The 22,282-nt window shown below is 35.0% G+C and overlaps 1 protein-coding gene across 2 annotated transcripts in view; it reads left to right on the top strand.

Annotated features, from left to right (window-relative positions):
• LOC105384984 (polypeptide N-acetylgalactosaminyltransferase 2) overlaps positions 1-22,282 on the top strand; it is a 50,193-nt gene that overhangs the window by 5,710 nt on the left and 22,201 nt on the right. For both annotated transcript variants that reach the window (XM_048624691.1, XM_048624690.1), the window contains exon 2: positions 16,514-16,764. In XM_048624691.1, the coding sequence (XP_048480648.1) occupies positions 16,514-16,764 (251 nt within the window). The remainder of the gene's footprint in view (positions 1-16,513; positions 16,765-22,282) is intronic.

The following is a 22,282-nucleotide window of genomic DNA, read 5'->3' as shown; positions in this document are numbered from 1 at the left end:
ATGTTAAATTTTATGGCAATTCGTGGTCATGAATGATCGTGAGTTGTAAAAAAGTAATGGAGTAAATGTCAACTCCATGACAAAAGTGTGTCTCGAACTAATCGATTCAATGTTTTTTGTGAATCAATTTAAAACGAAAACTACAAAACGATGACTGATTCGGCTTCCAAATTGCGAAGACGCTTTTAAATTAATTTCAATAGTAGGTAGTTTCGTAATCGTATTTTGTAACTTTATTATTTTTGTATGTTCACCTTAATACTCGATGCTTTAATTTTTCGTTGTTGTTTAGTTAAGAATACAAAAGTTTTTTTTAAATTTACACTTTCACTGCACAGTTGGCAATATTGCGATTCCTTTGCAATATTGCCTTCTGTGCTGTGTAATTAAATACTGTGTGTGTATCTTTTTTTAAATTTTATAGTCGTCTACACAAAAACCAAAACATGGCGCACTTGTTTTGTTTTCTGAACTTAATTATTTGGTTGCAATAATTGTAAATAACAAGTTATACTAACAACTAGATATCAATGGATAAAGTTCACACTTTGTACCTCTTATCAAATCTAAGTTCATACCTAAGTAGGTGGGAATATTGAAGGGTATAGAATAAGTAGCAATTGAAAAGCAAGCAGAAACCAGCTGTAAGAGTTCTCTTTGATTATACCTTTAGGACCAGCGACCGTGAACCTCATACAACACTTTCACATAATTTAAATTGATTAAACGTAGGTACTTCTATAACTTTTCAAATAGCATAGCTGTAGGTACTGACTGCAATCGTCCCTAGTTCCAAGTCGATTCCCGGCCGAGAAATAGTGTGATAGATTAATACAAAGTGTGACACTTCGCCAAGCGCCTTGGTCTGAGCCAGTCGATACCGATTATCCTGCCGCTCCCAACTTGCACGAAGGTGACACCACCACTCCGCCGCGTACTACACTCACGTAGTCCTACGCCGCGACACGGAAAATCAGCCCCTCAACCTGGACGTGAACGGGTGCAAACCGAAGAGGTCAAGCACACTTGTCGCTAGCCGGACAGGAACGTTTCCATCCTTTATCCAGCTTCCTTCACCGTCTATTTCATGGTAAGTATGTAAGTTTTATCTTGATGGAATTACTAGTAGAATCCACCCTTAAAATTTAACGGGTCCGAAAAACAACACACTGTATGTGTATAATAGTTAGCTGCTAGCTGCCACTTCATGTGACGTTCGCCACCAATCGGAACCATAAGCTATGCTCAACATCGACCACTGATTATTGCAGCCTCGACGAAAGTGACACCACATTATTGAAAGTGTGGAAAATGGAACCGAGTTTCCCTATTGTGATTTTATGAAGCATTGTATTGTATGAAAACAAAAAATATAATAATGATGATCGAAGTTTGTTTTTTCTGTAGTAGTATCTGAATAGGTACTTAAGTAAACTATGCAGTAGTTTTTGCAGATTTCACAAACATTTTTTATGTTTGTGACTTTATATTTTATATAATTATACGCAGCGATAGGTATTATTTTGCAGATTATAGCCATAGTTTATCCTACACACATACATAATTATTATATTACTTACTTCGATATAATATACAAATTGCAGTAGGTATGTGCCTGCAAGAATTGAATAAAACGCACAAGAGTTTAACTCAATTGTTTGTAATAACAAGTGAAAATAACTTATAAGATTAATTGACTGCGTTAATGCTAACACATGATCCAAACGTGCCTACACTAACTATAAGCTATTGCAAGTTCCTTCTTAGAACTAAGAAAGAGGCTAATGTTAACTTGAAAAAAACTCTAATTGCAGTCCCGCCTCCTTTGTTGACTTCCGAGCGCGGGAACCACAGACAACTGTTTTTTTTTCTTTTGTTTAACTGACATGACATGACATTGCAAGAATTGAAATAAGAACGATACATTTCATCGAAATTTGGAAATTGGAATCTCATGTATTCTAGCCTGTAAATTAATTGTAAAGCGTTATATTTTTTTCTATCTAGGTATATTTTTTTTACTGTAATGGTCTAAATTGTTAGATTTTAATTAGGACTACCAACTGTATCAATACGTATTAACATGTGCATATTCATACATATGCATTTCTAACGGCCTATATTTGTACGCTTGCTGAATTTTAACTCAATTTAAACGAAGTAGGTATAAAAAACGTATTCTATTAACAGAAATAACTTTTCCGGGAGATCCATGCGCATGAAATTAATAGGTTTCCAAACGTACAATATTCGTAGTCATTTATACTTATCTTAGGTATACGGATATAACATAAAACTACCTACAAAAGGTATGTACACATACACAATAGGGGGATGGACATTCCAACCAATATTGTTAAACTTATATTTAGTTAAACCTACCTTAATTAATTATAGACGACGACCATGAGAAATACCTTATGTGACCGATTAGAAACTATTTTAAAGTTGTTATCGTAAATAACATCATCCATAATTTGTTAAATTATTTATAAGTAAGTACTTAAATGAGTTTTTAATTTAATTTTTATTATATATTATTTAATTATAGTACACATGATAGTTTTTTTTTACTAGCCACCTTTAAAATATTTAAAAACAATAATTAATAAAATATGTATCCAATTTCAAATGTATCGATACTATGGACGCGTTGAGCTGTCAAATGTGTTATTAAATTTACTCTTCGATATAAAACTGCTCGCGATGTCGTTGCGAAGACATATACGGTATCTAACTTTATTTCATCAGATTTCACAGTTATTCTAAGAACGTATTCCAATAAGAGTAGATTCAAGTAGACTACCATCATTAGCACAAATACGTGAACAATTTGAGTGTCGGCAAGTCTCGGTGAACTTAAAATGTGTTTATAACCAGCCATTAGCCGATCATGCGGGAATGAAGCCTTGTAAGTGTCCGGTGAAGGGTAGTTCTATAATACTTTATACTTACTAATGTATCCAAAAATTATTATGCTGAGCGGCCGACGACAGCTACATATAGTAAAGTTGTTGATGTAGAGGCTTACGTGCGTTCTACGTGCAAAAAGTAGATCGCAGGAAGTAGTACTACGACTACATAATTCTAATCCTAATTCTTGTACATATTTAGCATGCTGGTGATAATTGAGCTGTTCAATATAATTTATATTTTTAATTCCCAACTGATCACGGTGTTTCCCGGTCAATCATTTTCGCATCACCGCAGTAACGAACCGGACACCTCGAACTAGTTCATAATAAATACGCCTTGTCTCATCCATCATTTTCTTGAAGTAATGATGTAACAGCTGTGTACTAACACTGTTCTAAGTAACTTAGAAAGTGAAGTGGCAGATATAATTGGGCCATTTTGCTTCTCGTATGTCTTGCACACCTACCCACGAGATAACAGTCGATGTATCAGGTCAGATATCCACATCCGTTAATTAAAATAACTGGTATCTGTTTTTTGGTTTGTTTTTTTACTCTTCTGCTTTGCGTACTGGCTATTGTTTTGTTATTTTTTCAATGCAATCACCAAATTGTTTTATTAGTTATCTATAATTTTATTTTGCTTGCTTTGCTTAGTACCCAGTGAGCCAAATTTATTAGATACAAAAGGAAATTACTACCTGGAATGAAATTATGCCGGAAGGATGTAATTCCTATGTATAATGGAACATTAATATAATATAGAAAGTTATTTGTCACTGTGTCCAAAATTGGCCATTGGTCTAAACGGTGAAAGCTAAGTGACCAGTTAGGACTCCATTGTAAATTTTAAATGGACATTTTCCTGCAATGTAAATTTCCATTAAAATATTTAAGACCGTAATCGTATTGCGTAAAGTTGTTACACGTCTAACATGCTCGTATACTATTTTTTATTAAGTACCTACCTATGTTGTAATAAAATAATACTTATCTTAATTATTTTTACCTTACCTACCCATATAAATTATTTGAGAACGTTACGTTCATTAAGAAAAACATACTTTTGTTTGCACAACATAACAATTAACTCGAAAAATGACGTGGAATAATTATCAAATCTTTCCGCGAATTTAATAACTTAAATAAGGATTCAATAAAATTTGGTTATAAATATGATCACCCACGCTATCTTAATCTACTAATTAGGATACATATTGCATGTAAGCAAGTCCAATACATACATACCTACACTTAAAAACTAATAAGTACAATTTATTTAAGCTCAGCAAAAGGGTGGATTTCAACAAGTCCTAAAAAATCTTCATTTCCGTGGACTTTTTTATCTTAAGGTTTTTTATATTAGAAAAACGCTTTTATTCAAGTTTTTGTTAATGTTAGTGTTCTTACTTAATGGGTAGCAGATAAGTTAAAAACTGAATGAGATACGGATGATAAAAAATTTCCTGCCACGGCGATGAAACATGCGTTCACGGCAATGAAACAAGCGTCCACGGCAATGAAACAAAGGCCCACGGCAATGAAACAAACTTCCACGGCAATGAAAGAACTGTATACAATGGAAATGAAAGAATCAATCCACTGCAATTTTTTAAAAAGACTGTGTGGGAAACTTAAACTTAGACAGGTATGTATGGCAGAAATATTTGGATAGATATTGGAACGAAAGAAAGAACGGCAGTATGTATAAAAAAATAAGAATATAGTATGGAATTCTCTAAGTAGCATTATGGGGTCCGTATTGCGACGTATAAAACAAAATGTTTCATTTCACATTAATAACGTTCACAACATATGATAAACCTTACCTATAACATCTATATTTTCATAAGGTATAATATCCAATTCGTATACTGTTCATTTTATGTAAAATTCATAAATTATACTATAATATGACATAATCTGTGCTGAATAACACAACACCGGCAAAACACCTAGCACCAAAATATAAAGATAGGTGCGGTTAGGTGCACATGTTGGTCAGCTAAGCGTCTCCCTACATAGCGCCAATAATAATAACGCAGTCAAAACTCCTTGCACCAAAACCTAAACATAGAGCGTCTCCCCATGTAGCCCCGCTTCGCTTTTGATGAACATGTGCACTTAACCGCTCCTCCTCGCTTTTCTCGTCATCGCACCTATCTTTAGGTTGTGGTGCTAGAGGTTTTGATGGTGTTGTGTAATTTAACAGATTATGTGATATGATAGAATATTTTATGAACTTTATGCTAAATCATAGTATATTTTAATTGGTATAATAATATGAAATGTACATGTTATCATCATCAGCCTAATAATCATCCAATGCTGGACATAGGCCTCTCCCAAGGAGCGCCACAAACTCGGTCCTCAGTCTTCCGAATCCAGCCACTACCGGCTACCTGCCTAAGCTTGCATATTTTGACAGCTATGTTGGTAAACTTAGTCCTCTGACGTATAACCTCTTTTCTGATACCATCCATTAGAGAAACCCCAAGCATAGCTCTCTCCATAGCACGCTGAGTGACTTTAAATCGGTGGACCAGTCCCACCATCAGTGTCCACGTATATGCACCATATGTCATAACTAGCAGGGCGCAATGGTTGTAGAGTGTTGGATGAGCCTTTCAGCCTTCTTGTCGAAGTTGCTTCTGCCTAGCCGAATAGTCTGCCTCAGGTAGTCATATTATTGCACAACTTCGATAGTTGTCTCACGAACGATCACCGGCTCCGGTTTTATGTGAACATTCTACATGACTTTTGTCTTGCCCAAGTTCATACGGAGGCCTACACGGTGCAAGCATTAAGGCCACTTAGCATCCAGCTGAGTTCCTGCAGAGATGTTTGTTCTATTATATTCTATTCTACTATCTGTGGGAGGTGTAAGTACCTGCACCTGGCTCTCTCTAATGGGACCTTTGTGCAATGTGCATATCCCCAAGGTCTAAGCTGCCTTTCTAAGCTTGGACTATTTCCCACCACGCTGGTCCACAGCGGGTTGGTGGGTTCACATATTATCTAGATGTGCTAAATCTATAGGTAGATATGCAGGATTCTTCACGGTGTTTTCCTTCACCGTAAGAGTGATGGTATACATTGTATTTAAATTCAAAGGAACACATTGGTACATGTCAGTGCCGGAATTCGCACCCGCATCATTGCCGTGGGAAGCGGGCGCTTACCCGACTGAGCTACCACCGATCTTATTTATACATAACGTTCATTATAATTATGTTGTGATTGTTATTATTAATGTAATCCTAATCCTAACTAATATTATAAATGCGAAAGTAACTGTGTCTGTCTGTCTGTCTGTCTGTCTGTTACTCTTTCACGCCAAAACTACTGAACGGATTTGAATGAAATTTGGTATACATACGGTCTAGACCCTGGGAAAGAACATAGGCTACTTTTTATCTCGGTATTCCCACGGGAAAACTTTTTGAGGCGAAGCGAAGCGCGCGGGAACAGCTAGTATTATATATTTCGTTTTTATACATCGCGATACGCACCCGTTTTAACGCACTGCAAAAAGAGGTAATGTTACTAGTCCTGTAGGTAATGTCAGTGATCGGTATTACCTGTATTACAGGTAAAAGATGGTAAAGATATGTTACTTTGCCTAATCATACATACCACGGCGATGAAAACATAAGTCACGGAAATGAATAACCTGGCCACGGAAATGAATAACCTAACCACGGCAATGAATACAAATTATTTAACAAGACATGGCAATTAATTTTTTTTCATTGCCGTGGCTTTTTTTCATTGCCATAGCAAATATTGGCCACGGAAGCCACGGAAATGAAAGCATGGCGATGAAAACCAAGGCATTAAATATAAATAACTACAAAAGTATTAACTATTCGAAGAAATAAACACTTTATCAGGTAAATATTTTCAAAAAGCTTTCTTTTGAATGCTTATTCTAGAAGACAAACTTAATTTTATAGAAGTTATATCTATCCACGGCAATGAAAGAAAAATTGTCCAGTCCCCAAAAAATTTACTGATTTTCACTATTGCGCAAAAACGCGGGCACCGATGAACCTCCTGCCACCTCTAGCAGTTAGGCGACACTTGTAAGAAACGATTAGCGCACTCAGAGGGGCACCCAAGTTCATAGGTAAAACAATATCCTTGATCATGTTTAGGACACGGCGATGAACAGAAGTTCTGGGACACATGAATTTTCACTTACCGTTCGTTATATTCTTTATATATTTCAATAAATGTATTCCCTGACAATACTTTAACTATTAATGTATCAAATGAAACTAAGTTTAACTATCAATACTCAATATTTTTTCATCAATGAAGAATAATACAAAACGTGGTTACGTGGGGACAGACACGGCAATGAAAGATTTGGAGGTTTAATATTTTATTTAAAAATATCCATTAATCCTATTAATACAATATTTAGTGCTACACATAGATAACTATTTCACTTAACCGGAAAAAAATATTAGAAAATTATAACTTGGTTTTTTAGTACCGATTTCATTGATGCCACGCAATTTTTGGCCGCGGGAAATTCACCCAAAACTGTTATAGTTATTTTTTCAGTTATTTGTCGGTAAACTACGATCCTAACAACATATAATTAACATTTATGTATCACTGAACTTTAAATTTTTTGTGGCTATTATTAGGTACACTCACGAGATGAAAAGTTCTAGTGACAATAGCACAAAATTACTCCTAAACGGAAAATACTAGGTATCTTAAACTCGCCGTCTGTTATATTCATGTAGAGTGGTCCAGAATATTAGCAACTAAAAACGTAATAGTTTTTCAAATGTTAAAAGAAATGATTTAATAAATTTGGGCCATTTTGTGTCGCATTTTATGAGTGGGACTTTTTCATAGTTCGCAAGTATTACTAGTCACGTCAGTGTTCGTAGTACAAGGTGGTAATAAGGGTGCGAGCTCTGCACTTGACGGCTAGCTGTCCCTTCCCGGCAACCACTTTCACTTTCTAAGTAATTTCTTCCTCCGTAACCTCTTCTAAAGTTGTAACTTCATTCATCGGTCATTTAAAAAAAAGGTCACGTATTTTTTTATAATTGGATCGACATTGGTAATAGGATTGAAGTAATTTCATAAAATATTGACCCGGTAAACAATCAATTTACCGTTACCAAAGTTATCATGCAATCTAAAATAAAATAAAACGTAAAATTATTTTAGGTCGAGGAATTTAATTATGTTGTTTGTTTGTTTTTTGGTAAATTTAGGGTAATAAAATAACTAAGCATTACAGTATACTATAATTACTTATACATACATATATGAGTTCACGATGCAATGCGTTGGCCGCTTCGGTCAATGAATTCTGTGCGATATCTAAATTATTGTCACATCGGAAATTATTGCTTTATTCCTTTTATTATCAAAATGGTGAACAATACTTGTAACACTTGTGATATTCGAAAGCCACCGTATCTAGAAGGAGAAAAGGCTTTGCCGTCTGTAAAGGTACAACATCAGGATAAGATAACACTTTTATATTAGTAATATTCACTAACAGTTATAACCTTCTGTTCTCAAGTTTCAGTACTATTCACGCAATTCGCTCATTGTGGTCCAAACAATGCATCGGGCGAATATTTGGACTGAGTTTCAACATCATAGTGCTTCTGGTATCTTAATGTACAATCTCTACTATCTCCGTAAGCTACTATTACACTTACATTACAACCAAACTGCGTAGTCTAGACTATTTCATAAACATAATATAGGTATCATTATTATGGACCTTCATAAATATTGCTAGCTTTCCCTGCGAGCTTGGATCTTTGCCTTAAAAGGTTTCGCCTTGGGAATTCTGAGATAAAATAACCCATGTCCAGAGTATATTACATTAGTACAAAAAAAAGTATGAGTGAGAGTATATTACATTAGTTCAAAAAAAATTATCTACATCTAACCAAGTATTGAAAGTATACAACATTCACATTTATACTAATACAGTACATGGTGTAACAGGCACTGAATGTAATATTTGAATATTTATATTTTCATGCTTGGCCATGCAACACGCGTCGATATAAATGTGTTAAGGTGGCCAGTAGACAAGTATCATGTACCTAGTTGTTAATTTGACGGTAACACTGATAACTGATAAACTTTGAAAAATATGAAATAAGACGACTTTCATTAAAAAAACAATAACAGTTGCGATAGAGGAGTTGTTGAGATTTTGGCTATTTAGATTGTAATAATATTGAAATAAGGTTTTTGTTATGAAATATAACAAAAAGTGAACAGTTAATACAGTGAAACTCAATGGACAACATTTCAAAAAACTAAAGCTGCTATAAATCGAAAACCATTTCGAGATTTAGCTCTAAAGGCCACAAAAAAAATGTTTTTGTATTTTTTGGATGTATCATTTTCGAGAAAATCATAAAATAGTAAAAAAGTGCTGATGACGTCATGCATCAGGTGCGATGCATTTTGATGATCAAAGCCTATAGATTTAAAAACAAAGTAACTGTCACTTTCATTTTTGATTGACGTTGACGTTTTATCGTGACGTTGTTGTTTATTTGGGTCATTTTCATTAATTCTGTTCTGACACTTTCTGACTATTTTTTTTATTTATTATTAAGAGATGACCTCTATATAATATGTCCCAGAGCATGCCACCGCCTACACAGCTGAAAAAATGCTTCTGCTTATTTTTTTACATGATAAGTACCTACTTTCCATCATCAGAAATATCAAGGTCATTTGAAAATGACCCATTTGTTGGTTGGCATGTAAACAAAGTTTAAATGTCACTTGTCAGTGTCATTTATGTTTTTTTGCGAGACTCAGGCAATAGACAAAAATAAAAATTGAGCCTAATATGTGACGTCACTTCCCGTTTTAAAATAATTAACTTTAAAGTTAAAAATAACATGCAAAAAATTATGTATATACAAAATAAAAAAATACGGGTCCCCTTATTTTCTATAAACTTTCCGAATAACTAATAAAAATATAGGGTAAAGAAAATGAAATGTTGTCCATTAGAGGCTTTACAAAAGGCCAATTAATTTGTGTTTCCTAACAAATGCCCAGAGGCAGACATTTCCTTGCCTAATCACAAATTGCATTGACTGCAACATGCGTGAGATAATAGGGGACAATCCACTTGGATTGCGCTCTATCTAACGTTCTAAGTCATTGCCCAAGCGTGTGTCAACCTTTTGTTACCTTGTCTCAGTTTTGTGCTTTACTAAAACAATGCTTCATAAAATTGTTTACATTGTTCAATCAATAAATGATCAGGTAATAGATATAAGGTACACATTATAAAGTCATATTGATGTCGATTCTGAAGGCACAAATTCTAATTTCGGTGCTACTCGTATCAAAACCTTAAATTCTTTGTTTAAATCCGACTCCATAAGATTTAATTTACCGTAATTTGTATTATTATTAAATTAAATAAACAGTTAAATACTTAACATTTAGGTCAGAAAACGTTCTACAGAAACAGGATATTCATCTTGGCTATTGACGTGCCTAATACAAACATAGATACCATAAAATGTAAATTATGGACCCAGAAAATCCATAACATTCATTGTACTATCCTACAACACAATATTGTAGCACGCTGTTGCAAGGCAACTGACAATGAAAGTAAACCCCTAGCCATTACGCTCGCCATCTTAGGCTAGTATAAACTATACAGACATATCCCTATATCTAGATTCTAGATAGAACACGGAGGAAGCAGATACCTATGCCTTCACGGTGCCTTAGTATTTTCGTCGCAGAAGGAAGAGCGTTGCAAATTACCTCTTAAAACCTACATTCTACGGTCCAAATTGTTCAACATTAAGGATGTATAGGTTCGTGACTAGAATCTGTAGAAGTAACTTGGGGCTTTCCAATCGTGTCTACCAGTTTAACGGCTTATAAACCTTATAACTATATATAGTAAACAGCTCTAAACTGGATTGAAAGCTCGGGAAGCTAACTTGGTGGGGAAATCAAATGACATATCTTTTGCAAATCAATTGAGGAGGTAGATCAATAATTTATATACTACTTATAGGCGAAGGGTAATCATAATATAAGCCTTCAGTAATGACCGTCTTTATTATACAGCTTTTATCATCTTTCTCCCTTCTAGCTTTCCCCGCAGCATACTTGATAGCAAGTTTTTTTTTTTTTATCCCAAGTCCGCGGTAACCTTTAAAACGACGGACAGTTTGATATCAAAGCTATTTTTAGTTCGTCTGTATGTTAGAAATATCTTGAATCTGATCCTCTCCGAGGATAAGGAATTTGACACTTTTCCAATATCTCTCTCTTAAACTATCGCCCTGAATACGCCACGGAATAGACTTATCCAATTCAGCGACTATTTTCTTACAGATTTGAAACGAATTCTTGGAATAGTTGACCTATAAAGTGTGCTGGTAGTACTAGAAGTATACAATCATCATTGACTTAATCATCCTAACTAATATTATAAATGCGAAAGTATGTAACTGTGTCTGTTACTCTTTCACGCCAAAACTACTGAACGGATTTGAATGAAATATGGTATACATATGGTCTAGACTGTGGGAAAGAACTTAGGCTACTTTTTATCCCGGAATTCACACGGGAAAACTTTTTAAGGCGAAGCGAAGCTCGCGGGAACAGCTTGTATAATATAAATCATCTAATTCGTCGATATGAATCTGCGTCACTTGTTGAAATGACAGGACGCACGTCCCGTTAGAACATTATACTGTATGCAACAAACACTATAGTATATGCAGTAATCTACATGCTTTATACTAACTTAGGTACGTATCATTTATCGCACTGTAATTTTTTGTAGCGCAACTTTTTCGACACGATTTTTTAGTCGCGCTTTTCATGTAATATTACTGTGATTTTTTATTGATAAGTATATTTTTTTATAAACTTTTACGACACAACTATTAAATTATAATGAGTTGCATCACCGTACATTAACGTTCATCGATGATAAATTCCATCGTAAATAACACACTCCCCGTGTAATCTATGCAGTTGATGTACCGAGCCTTTGCGCTGACCTTAGGCTTACTCTTAGAAACACTGATTAGATCAAATTCTATCTTTGTATTTAGGCACAGTTAAGTACCTATATTTAGCAAATATGGGGTGGAAGAAATGAGTGGGCCCTGGAGGGTAAGTAACTTGAAGATTTACGGTACTTTCTCTCCATGGACTTTTAAAATTTTCCACCCTGTAAGAATACCTTATTATATATGACAACCGAAATAAAAAATCGTACTAATTTTAACAGTGCAGTAGTAGTATCAGTCAGTTATTAATGAAAAATATGGTCAGATAAATGTTATCTGCGGAATAAAATTCCTGTCAATGATGTTGATTCTGAAGGCAGAAATTCTAATTTTAACGCTGTCAAACTAAAAAAATTGCTAGCATAAAATGACATTTACGGAAACAATCATAGAGTCGAATTTTAAACAAAGAAATTAAGGTTTTGACGTCTCTAAATTTAAAATTTCCGCCTTCAGAATCGATATCAATGTCTTCTTTAATTACAAAGATTCAGACGCGACAGCATGAACATTATTACCCAGATAACTTTTATCTGACCATTGAAAAATCAGCCCTTATACTATAGTCGGATTCCTCTAACCTCTAATCAAACAGAGGAAAGTATAATTGGCTTCAACAGTAATCCTACTGCACAATTTCACTTTTAAATTACACACCTCGGGTGCGTTAGGACGGTAAGTGCTATCTTGGGCAAGTTGCCTGCATAATTTTCCATAAACCTGTTGTACGCTACCCCTACTAGCCTTCACATAGACTATGGAAGATTAGACTTTCGTTGGCCAAAAAATACTCCTTTAGGCCTACGCGCACTGTCTTTTTTTTTGCAGAAATATCACATATATTAATTTATATTATGTAAGCGCGCACTGTGACAAATAAATCGCAGAGGATTACCTCAGCCTGAATAGCGCGCTTAAAAATCGTATCTCAGAAAGTCGTGCTACAAAAATCGCAGTACGCGCAGGCTTTTACGGAATAGCAGTTTAAGAAGAAGATATAGATGGTCGAAATAGCAGAAACCAATAAACTCTAATCACGTCTTATGTTAGACGTAAGTATTATTTGGTACTTGCAGTTTTATTTATAACTTTACTTTACGTAAAACGGCAATGCAAAGTCATGTCTAATTGTATAATAATATGTTCATGGTCAACGGCCATAAAAAAATTAGACACCGTTATAAACATGCCAGGGTTACCATGTTAAAGTATTTAACTCTACCTTGCAAATTTGGGACCAAACCTTAGGTACCTATGTCTCAGTGAAAGTAATGGGACACACAGTATGATTGACATCGAATCTAATAAATTTATAAGATATAGGTAAAGTCGTCATTTGGAAAAATATTCAAAGCCGTATTCTGTCAGTCCGTATTTATTTATTTTGTACCTTGATGAGTTTTAAGAAGTAACAAATACATTTTTAAAACATAATCGAATTGATATCCTTATATATCTATCCTTTGAAGTCAAACAAAAAATAAATATTACAGCAATAAACCTCCGCTCTCATAAAAGCACGTTTAAACACTATTAAATAAGCTTTAAAAGCTCTAATTGATACACAAAGTAAATAAAGCAATTAGTCGGGCTCATCATTATTCCACTTGAAAAGCTGAAGTTTGCACAAACACAAGCTCTGGGTCGGTGTTGCGCAAGATTCAACTGTGTGCTTTATGTTTTATGAGTTATTATGACACAAGGTCGAATCGCGCGTTTATAGATACATCTTTTGTGCTCACTGCAATTTGGTTTCATCATCGTATGCTAAAAATGGCAGTTTAATAATTTGATAGTATATTTTTTACACCTGTTGGAAAATTTTACGAAACCTCAACATGATTGTGACAAAGAAAATGATACTTATACCAAAAGCACAAAACAAAAGAAATCGCAATGCAAAGAAACCATTCGAAAGCTACACGAAAAAGTGCGTAAATGTAACTTAATAATATGTAAGGTGGCCATTTAACCGAACATCGATACGATTGTATGTAAAGCACGGAACAAGGCAAACATGTACCGGATCTTAGTCCACTCAAAATCAACTCACCTGCTTATTCAGAACCACACGCAACATAAAAGCAATCGAAACATGCATCTGTCTCGATCACTCTCGCGGGAAATACACCTCGCGCATATATAAACGAGAGATTACGATTGTATGTTTATGAGAATCAAGGCTTTGATACCTTGATAGTGGGTGTTGCAATGAGATGCCAAGGACGCGAGTTGTCCGGTACTTTCACTGCATCTACGTTGGTCCGCGGCCAAAATCCAGTCTAAACACTTACATAATAGGATTAATGCTAACTGTTTCTTGTCCATTGAAAGTCATGGCCATATTTAACCCACTGTGCGTGGTGTTGCATACCAGTGTCCAAGTTAAGAATAATTGGACAGTGGGCCGGCTACCATGCCTGTAACTATTGAATACGTAATATATTTATGAGAATAATATAAATTGCTACAAAAGTCCTAGTTTAATAGGCGCCGTCGGTTGACTTATTATATAAAATGGACAACATTTCATTTTCTTTACCCTATATTTTTATTAGTTATTCGGAAAGTTTATAGAAAATTAGTGGACCCGTATTTTTTTATTTTGTATATACATAAATTTTTGCATGTTATTTTTAACTTTAAAGTTAATTATTTTAAAACCGGAAGTGACGTCACATATAAGGCTCAATTTTTATTTTTGTCTATTGCCTGAGTCTCGAAAAAAAACATAAATGACACTGACAAGTGACATTTAAACTTTGTTTACATGCCAACCAACAAATGGGTCATTTTCAAATGACCTTGATATTTCTGATGATGGAAAGTAGGTACTTATCATGTAAAAAAATAAGCAGAAGCATTTTTTCAGCTGTGTAGGTGGTGGCATGCTCTGGGACATATTATATAGAGGTAATCTCTTAATAATAAATAAAAAAAATTGTCATAAAGTGTCAGAACAGAATTAATGAAAATGACCCAAATAAACAAAAACGTCACGATAAAACGTCAACGTCAATCAAAAATGAAAGTGACAGTTACTTTGTTTTTAAATCTATAGGCTTTGATCATCAAAATGCATCGCACCTGATGCATGACGTCATCAGCACTTTTTTACTATTTTATGATTTTCTCGAAAATGATACATCCAAAAAATACAAAAACATTTTTTTTGTGACCTTTAGAGCTAAATCTCGAAATGGTTTTCGATTTATAGCAGCTTTAGTTTTTTGAAATGTTGTCCATTGTGAAATACTTAAGTTTAAAAAGCTTCAACCAGCGATTACGAATCCATTTTATATGCAATACAGTTGTTAATCCAAATAATGCGGGCACTTCAATCCGTATTTATTTATTTATGTCTGCTCCATGTAATGTAATGTAAAAGGCGTATCTAATGATCGTTACATAAATCAGTGGTCCATAGATAATAGTGGAATCAGCCGCCATGCGTGTCATTTGATTCGTTTTGAACAAATAAATCTCTGATATCTCTTACAAGGAAAAATATTTAAAGATTGTAGTACTATTATTATTATACTCTGGAGTAGGGGACTCAAACTTGCAACAGAATCAATTTTAACACCATAATATTATGTATAATTATTAAGATGACAATCTATTTTAGGTAAAGTGTGGCCTTACCTACGATAATTGAAATATCCATCCATCGTTTACCTTTGTACGTACATAGGTAGTTAACTCAAAAAAAAAGTTTATGAATTGCCCAGTTACTCTGTTTCACAGCCAATAATGAGCTAGGTGCCATGGTATCCAATTTAAAACGCATTACATTTTATTTGGTGATATAATTATGTATACCCACCATTGCAAAACAGCCTTGCGAATTCGTGATGAAAAAAAACTTTATGCGAGTATTCTTATTTATCATGGCTACTTTCTAAAGTAATTTCGCAAGATTGAACTAAGCAACCTTCTCTATTATATCTGAGCCGTGGGAAAACCCTACATTCCTAATAAACAAGTATAGGATTGTTTCACTAAACTGTCCTTAAAATACTATTTTAATGTTTTCATTTGGGTTCCATACTACTATTAGTATTAGTAGTTCATCATCATCAGCCTATAGCAGTCCACTGCTAGACGTAGGCCTCTCCCAAAGCACACCACTGGATGTGATCTTTAGCTTTAGTATTAGTAGTTATTTATTTTTAATTGATAGCATAACTCTTTAAACATACCATAACAACTATCCTTTGACGAAGTTTCATACTAAAGAAAACTCTGTAGCTCCCAGGCAAAATAGAATGTAAACCGCAGTCTTGAATACACCACACAAAACTCATTTTGTGGTCAACTCTACAAACCTTTGTAAATCACTACAAGTACAAACAAAAAACGATATCTACCTACACATTTTGATGGATACACAAATCAATCAGAAAAATAAGTACTTAAGTGTTGAAGCGTAAAAAAGGAAGGAGCTCCTGGTTCTAGAAAATAGCGCTGAGTTTCAGTTTAACTCCCGTTTAATAAAAAACTAACAACACACCCCATATTTGTCCGCAGGAAGAAAACGTGGCCCTCAGACTGATAAAGCAGCACCCAGAGTCCGAAGAGACCGAAAGCAGTCCTCAAACCCAGGAGTATGGGACCCTGGGCACGGCGGCCAGCGGCCGAGGCGTGGCGTACTTCGACGAGGCGGCCTACGTGGCTGGGGGGGCCAAGGACATAGACCCCTATGTGAGGAACCGCTTTAACCAGGCGGCGTCCGACGCCCTGCCTAGCAATAGAGCCATTCCTGACACAAGGAATGCTATGTGAGTTTTGATCTTCGTTTTGTACCGTACCACTGCTGTCACATTAGCAATTAACTTGGATGTCAGAAATCGGTCAAATCCATACAAGTCACGTCAGATTTGACTATAGCGAGAGAGGCTGCTTAAGGGTTGTTAATTGCTAATGATCGGTGGTGGTAAATCCAATGTATATTTTAGATGGAAAGTTTACTAGAAAAGATAAAATTATATAAGGCACTTAGATCCTTACAGAATCGAACACATAAATTGATATAATTAATCACACATGTATGATTTAACAACATTAACATTAGAACAATGAAAGAAAACGAATTTACCAGAGACAGCACAATGCATACTTTCGAGACATTCTCGTGATGGGAATGATTCACTCAAGGTCTAGGCTGCTTATTGTTTCAATATTAAAACAAATACGTTATTAAAAAGTTTTATTCCCAAACGATATCTCTTCAAGCAATTAGAGGAAAGCAACACAAAGAGTAAAAGTTATACTAAAGTCGGACTCATAATATAAATAAAATTATGAATACCTATCATTGTTTCATAAATTTCATAACTACAAACGGTTCCTTTCCGCGGGGGTACCTGCCGATACTAACTTTAAAGACTGTGACGCTTAAAATTACTATCGATAATATCAACGATATAGGTATGAATTCTGTACTTACTTAAAATTTCATTTACAAGAAAAACATGCTCTACTACGAGTCTAGCAATGTTCTAATCTTTTACTACTGACAAATATTAGTAATGTAATGATAAGGCTATGCTGAAAGCTAACTTTACCTTCATAATTGACGATACAAGCACCATCCTAAATTATTACTAACCCATTAAATATCCAGCTATGATAATTATACTCATAATAATATTAAGCAGTATTATCACCGCAACAATGCCATTCAGTCATACGATATCCATCAGCCATACAGCAGACAAGTTACACCGTCGCGCTCAGTGCGGATGACTCATTATGTCACTTTATTATCTTTGTTCCACAACAAACTAAATAACACCTAATTAAAGTCGCATTATGGGTCACTCGGAGCCGGCTTGTGCAATGTGATTGTCTTAAAATAGAACTTGCGCTCTCACTTTGTGAGTTCCGTGAGAAGTGTTGAGGAAACTGTACCGTTTGTGAATAATGTTCATGTTGCGGAATACCATACAAAACTGAAACGATTCTTATCTTCACTGTCAATCCGTAATCCTCTACTGCTGGACATAGGTCTATCCCAAGGAGTGCCACAATACTCTGTCCTCGGCCTTCCTCCCCCAGGCATTAATGGCTATTATGTCTATGGTGGTCCGCTCAGCGGAGGCCAGGGTCACGCTATGCTGGCCTGTTCGTGGTCTCCACTCGAGAAATCGTCTACCCCAGATGTCATCAGTTCTTCGGAAGATACGGCCGGCCCAAATTCACTTCAGCTTGCAGATCGAAACGAATCGAAAGCAGAATTTATAAATATTTGTTACATTATTAACTTCTTTAACATTTTGGACACTCCTCTAAACCATTTTTATACTAAAATGTCAGCAGGAAGACGCAAATTAACCATTTTATTCTTCAAAGCTAAGAAGATAGATCGCTTCTTTCAACGAAGTAAATAAGCGCCAATCTAAGATTCTTATTTAAGTAAGTTTAAGCTTTCAAGCTTATCACGTTCCTTCGCCGCTCTGACGTCAATCAATATATGTGAGGGCCGGGCACTCGGGCAGGTGGGGTATCTAGTTTACATTTATTTGCAAACAAAAAGTTGCACGTCCACTTCGCTAGTCTTGCCTACTTTAATACTTTTTGACCGTCCGTGATCTTTACCCATATAGTATTTACTATGTAGGATATCATGCATGTTTTTAAATTTTTGATACTTTATTTACAAAGGCTCATGCTCAATATAATATTAATATGTTCATTAAAAAAATATTTGGTGCAATGTCTTGCCTATTACGTTCAATGATCTTATTTATAATATCTTCAAAATATTCCCTTGTTTGTGATAATCACTGTTTTATACTTAAATATTTATTCTAGGTACATTATTTGCTTTCCAATGTTTAATGTAACACCATACATATTTCACCTTCCACCCAGCAAACATAATTATAGCGAGCATATACTATGATCATAAACAATTATTGCATAACTTACTAATATTTTTCTTGTAAACTAAAACCAGTTTCTAACCTTTGACACCTCGCCAGCTCGCCACAGGCTACATAACTCCTTAGAGAGATACAGTTGCGTGCATCTAAAATATGTACAAACATTGGGCCAAGTCACTTTGCTACTAACGAAATTGAGACATTATTTAGAAGATAAATATTTGAAAGCAAATTTAATGTACTTGGCATATCCTATCCTAATCCTAACTAATATTATAAATGCGAAAGTAACTGTGTGACAGCTGTCTGTTACTCTTTCACGCCAAAACTACTGAACGGATTTGAATGAAATTTGGTATACATATGGTCTAGACTACTCTAGACCCTGAGAAAGAACATAGGCTACTTTTTATCCCGAAATTTCCACGAGAAAACTTTTTAAGGCGAAGCGAAGCTCGCGGGAACAGCTAGTCTACAATAAACAGATCTATGCCGATGGGACCGTCATAATGAACAGGTGCATTGTATACTCGTAATTATTCGTAGTATAGTTCTTAAATCATGTGAGGTAAGAGTTACATTTGGAATACTCTTCAACCAGTGTGATATTGACTATGTGCTCGTCCATTACTAGTTTGATGGTTAAGTACACTCAAATAGAGTATTTTTACTTAAGTAATGGATAATATGGATACTTACTTATAGCTATAGCTCAACTCAAGTTACTAATACCTACATTGTGAAGCTCACTTAAATACTTACTTACATTTATGTATGGATAAGGTAGAAGTTTTTTTTCTGTTTGAGCCATTAACTTGGTAGCTATCTGTTTAAAGTAGTAGATTTATGTAAACCAACTTATGTAGGGACGGTACAACGTTAAACGTTTATAAATAAAGGTAAAATATGTAAATGATTTAACTAATCTAAATTGGAGTAGAAAGTTTAAATCGAGGTTTTTTTAAAGCCGTCTTTGTAGGTACTTTATATTGAAGGTTAATTCTACTATACCTACAGGGCATGGCCAACGTGTTCTTTCACAACAGATTCACGTAGTTATAATAAAAGTAAACTAATTGGACTCATGCTGTGCTAAACCCACCTACGAGCGTGTATGCGTTTCGTTTTGTACAGCAAATTCATAGGATACCTTATTACGTTAATATGACCATATTTCGTTGTTGTTGTTACATTTTAAAAAAAACACTCACACCTTGTACTAAAGTACACCCTTGCGGGGTAGGCAGAGGTGCATTCCTGCACCCACTTTTCGCCAGTGTTATGTTAGTCCCAATGTAATAGGGGGCGGGCCTATTGTCATTTTACGGGCACATCGAAGACCCGAGAACAAATATATGTGTGTTTAAACAAATGTCTGCCCCAGCCGGGAATCGAACCCGGGACCTTCGGCTCAGTAGTCAGGGTCACTAACCACTACGCCATTCGGTCGTCTACATTCTGTCGATACGACATAATAGTATGGCAAAAGCTCCTTCAATGACTATTAAATCAAATACACATAGGTACACCGTGCTTTAAAATATAGTTACAAAGGCAAGCCATTTTGGATTACTATACTACTTTTACAACTCCCTATATTATACAACAGTCTGAATGAGATGTAGATGATAGTTACGAGAAGGTACGTATTAAGAAGTCTGTAAGAGATAATTTTCAGTTTCATGTTAATTACTTACGTTAATGATTAAACTGCCTAGTTGCTAAGCCTTCCTATTTAATAGTAATGAGGTACCTCGAAATTTTAGTACTTAAGTACTTATAGTTCTTATACTTATACTTTTTTTTTACATACTGTAAAAGTCGGGTTGCCTACTTACGCGACAACTCTCTTAGCACAAGCTTGCTTGTGTTGGGGTCCGCCAACCCGCACTTGGCCAGCGTGGTGAACTAGGCCTAAATCCTTCCTTCATTGGAAGGAGACCCGTGCATGCCCCAGCAGTGGGGACGTATATTTATTTATTTTGGGAACACCCAAATATTCCGAAAAACTTTTTTCCGAATTTGAAAACACCGAATATGTAATTTACGAAATATTGCAATACCGATTTTTTAAAATGCCGAATTCTAAAAATCACGTAAATTATAATTACGAATATTATAATCACGAAGATTTGTTATTACGATTTTCAAATACACGAACGTCAAAAAATACGATTACTTAAGCTTACGAAAAATAAAATACCGATTTATTATAATCACGAAAAATTCAAATCCCGATCGAAAATGTGATAATTCGTGATTTTGCCAAAAAAACCATAAACGTCTTAAAAACCTTAGACCCAAAACCTAAAGATAGGTGCGACGACGAGCAAAGCGAGGAGGAGCGTGTTAGGTGCACATAGATATCGAAAAACAAAGCGGAGCGAAGCGAAGCGGAGCGGAGCGTTTCAAAAATAGAGCAAAACAATTGCTCGGAATTTTATGGTGTTTAACCTTTAAAACCTTAGTACCTAAACCTAAAGATAGGTGCGACGACGAGCAAAGCGAGGAGGAGCGTGTTAGGTGCACATAGATATTGAAAAACAAAGCGGAGCGCAGCGAAGCGGAGCGGAGCGTTTCAAATATAGAGTTAAAATATTGTAAATAGAAAACTATTTGTAGTATTTGTTGTTAAGTAACACAACAAAGCAATAAAATTGCTCGGATTTTTACGGTGTTTAACCTTAAAAACCTTAGGACCTAAATCTAAAGATAGGTGCGACGACGAGCAAAGCGAGGAGGAGCGTGTTAGGTGCACATAGATATCGAAAACAAAGCGGAGCGCAGCGAAGCGGAGCGGAGCGTCTCAAATAATATAGCTTAAAAAATATTGTTAAATTGTATACGGATTATGCTGTTAATAAACACACTATTCTTAATAACTATTTCTTGTTAACTAAGATACATTCGGGAATTTGTATTTTCGGAATATTAAAACTTCGGGATTCGTAATTTTAACAATTCGATATAATAAAAAGTCGTACTTTTAAAACATCGAAATAATAATATTCGGAAAATTGACTTTCGTCATTTTAATAAATATGTTGTTTGAAATTTCGTTTATTAACTATTCGTGATTTTCGTTATTCGGAAACTTAAAATTCGGGATTGTGAATTATTCGGAATTATGAAATTCGTAATTTTAAAAATCGTTATTTTCATATTCGTAAAAAAGTAATTCGGATTTATGTAGTGTACCCATTTATTTTATCATTTTCTTGGAGAACTCACAGCATTGTATTAAGTACTTTACAAAATAACTTGGTGCATTTGGTACATAGGTCCCCGCATGTAATACATAATTATTTTAAGAAAAGCACAACCTGTTAGATAACCTGAAACATTAGATCATCATTATCATCGTCGTCAGCCAATAATCATCCACTGCTGGACATAGGCCTCTCCCAAGGAG

This window comes from Plutella xylostella, chromosome 12 (genome assembly GCF_932276165.1).
Source record: "Plutella xylostella chromosome 12, ilPluXylo3.1, whole genome shotgun sequence".
Taxonomy (NCBI): Eukaryota; Metazoa; Arthropoda; class Insecta; order Lepidoptera; family Plutellidae; genus Plutella; species Plutella xylostella.
Note: the sequence above shows the minus strand (reverse complement) of the source record. Positions and strands in the feature narration are given on the sequence as shown.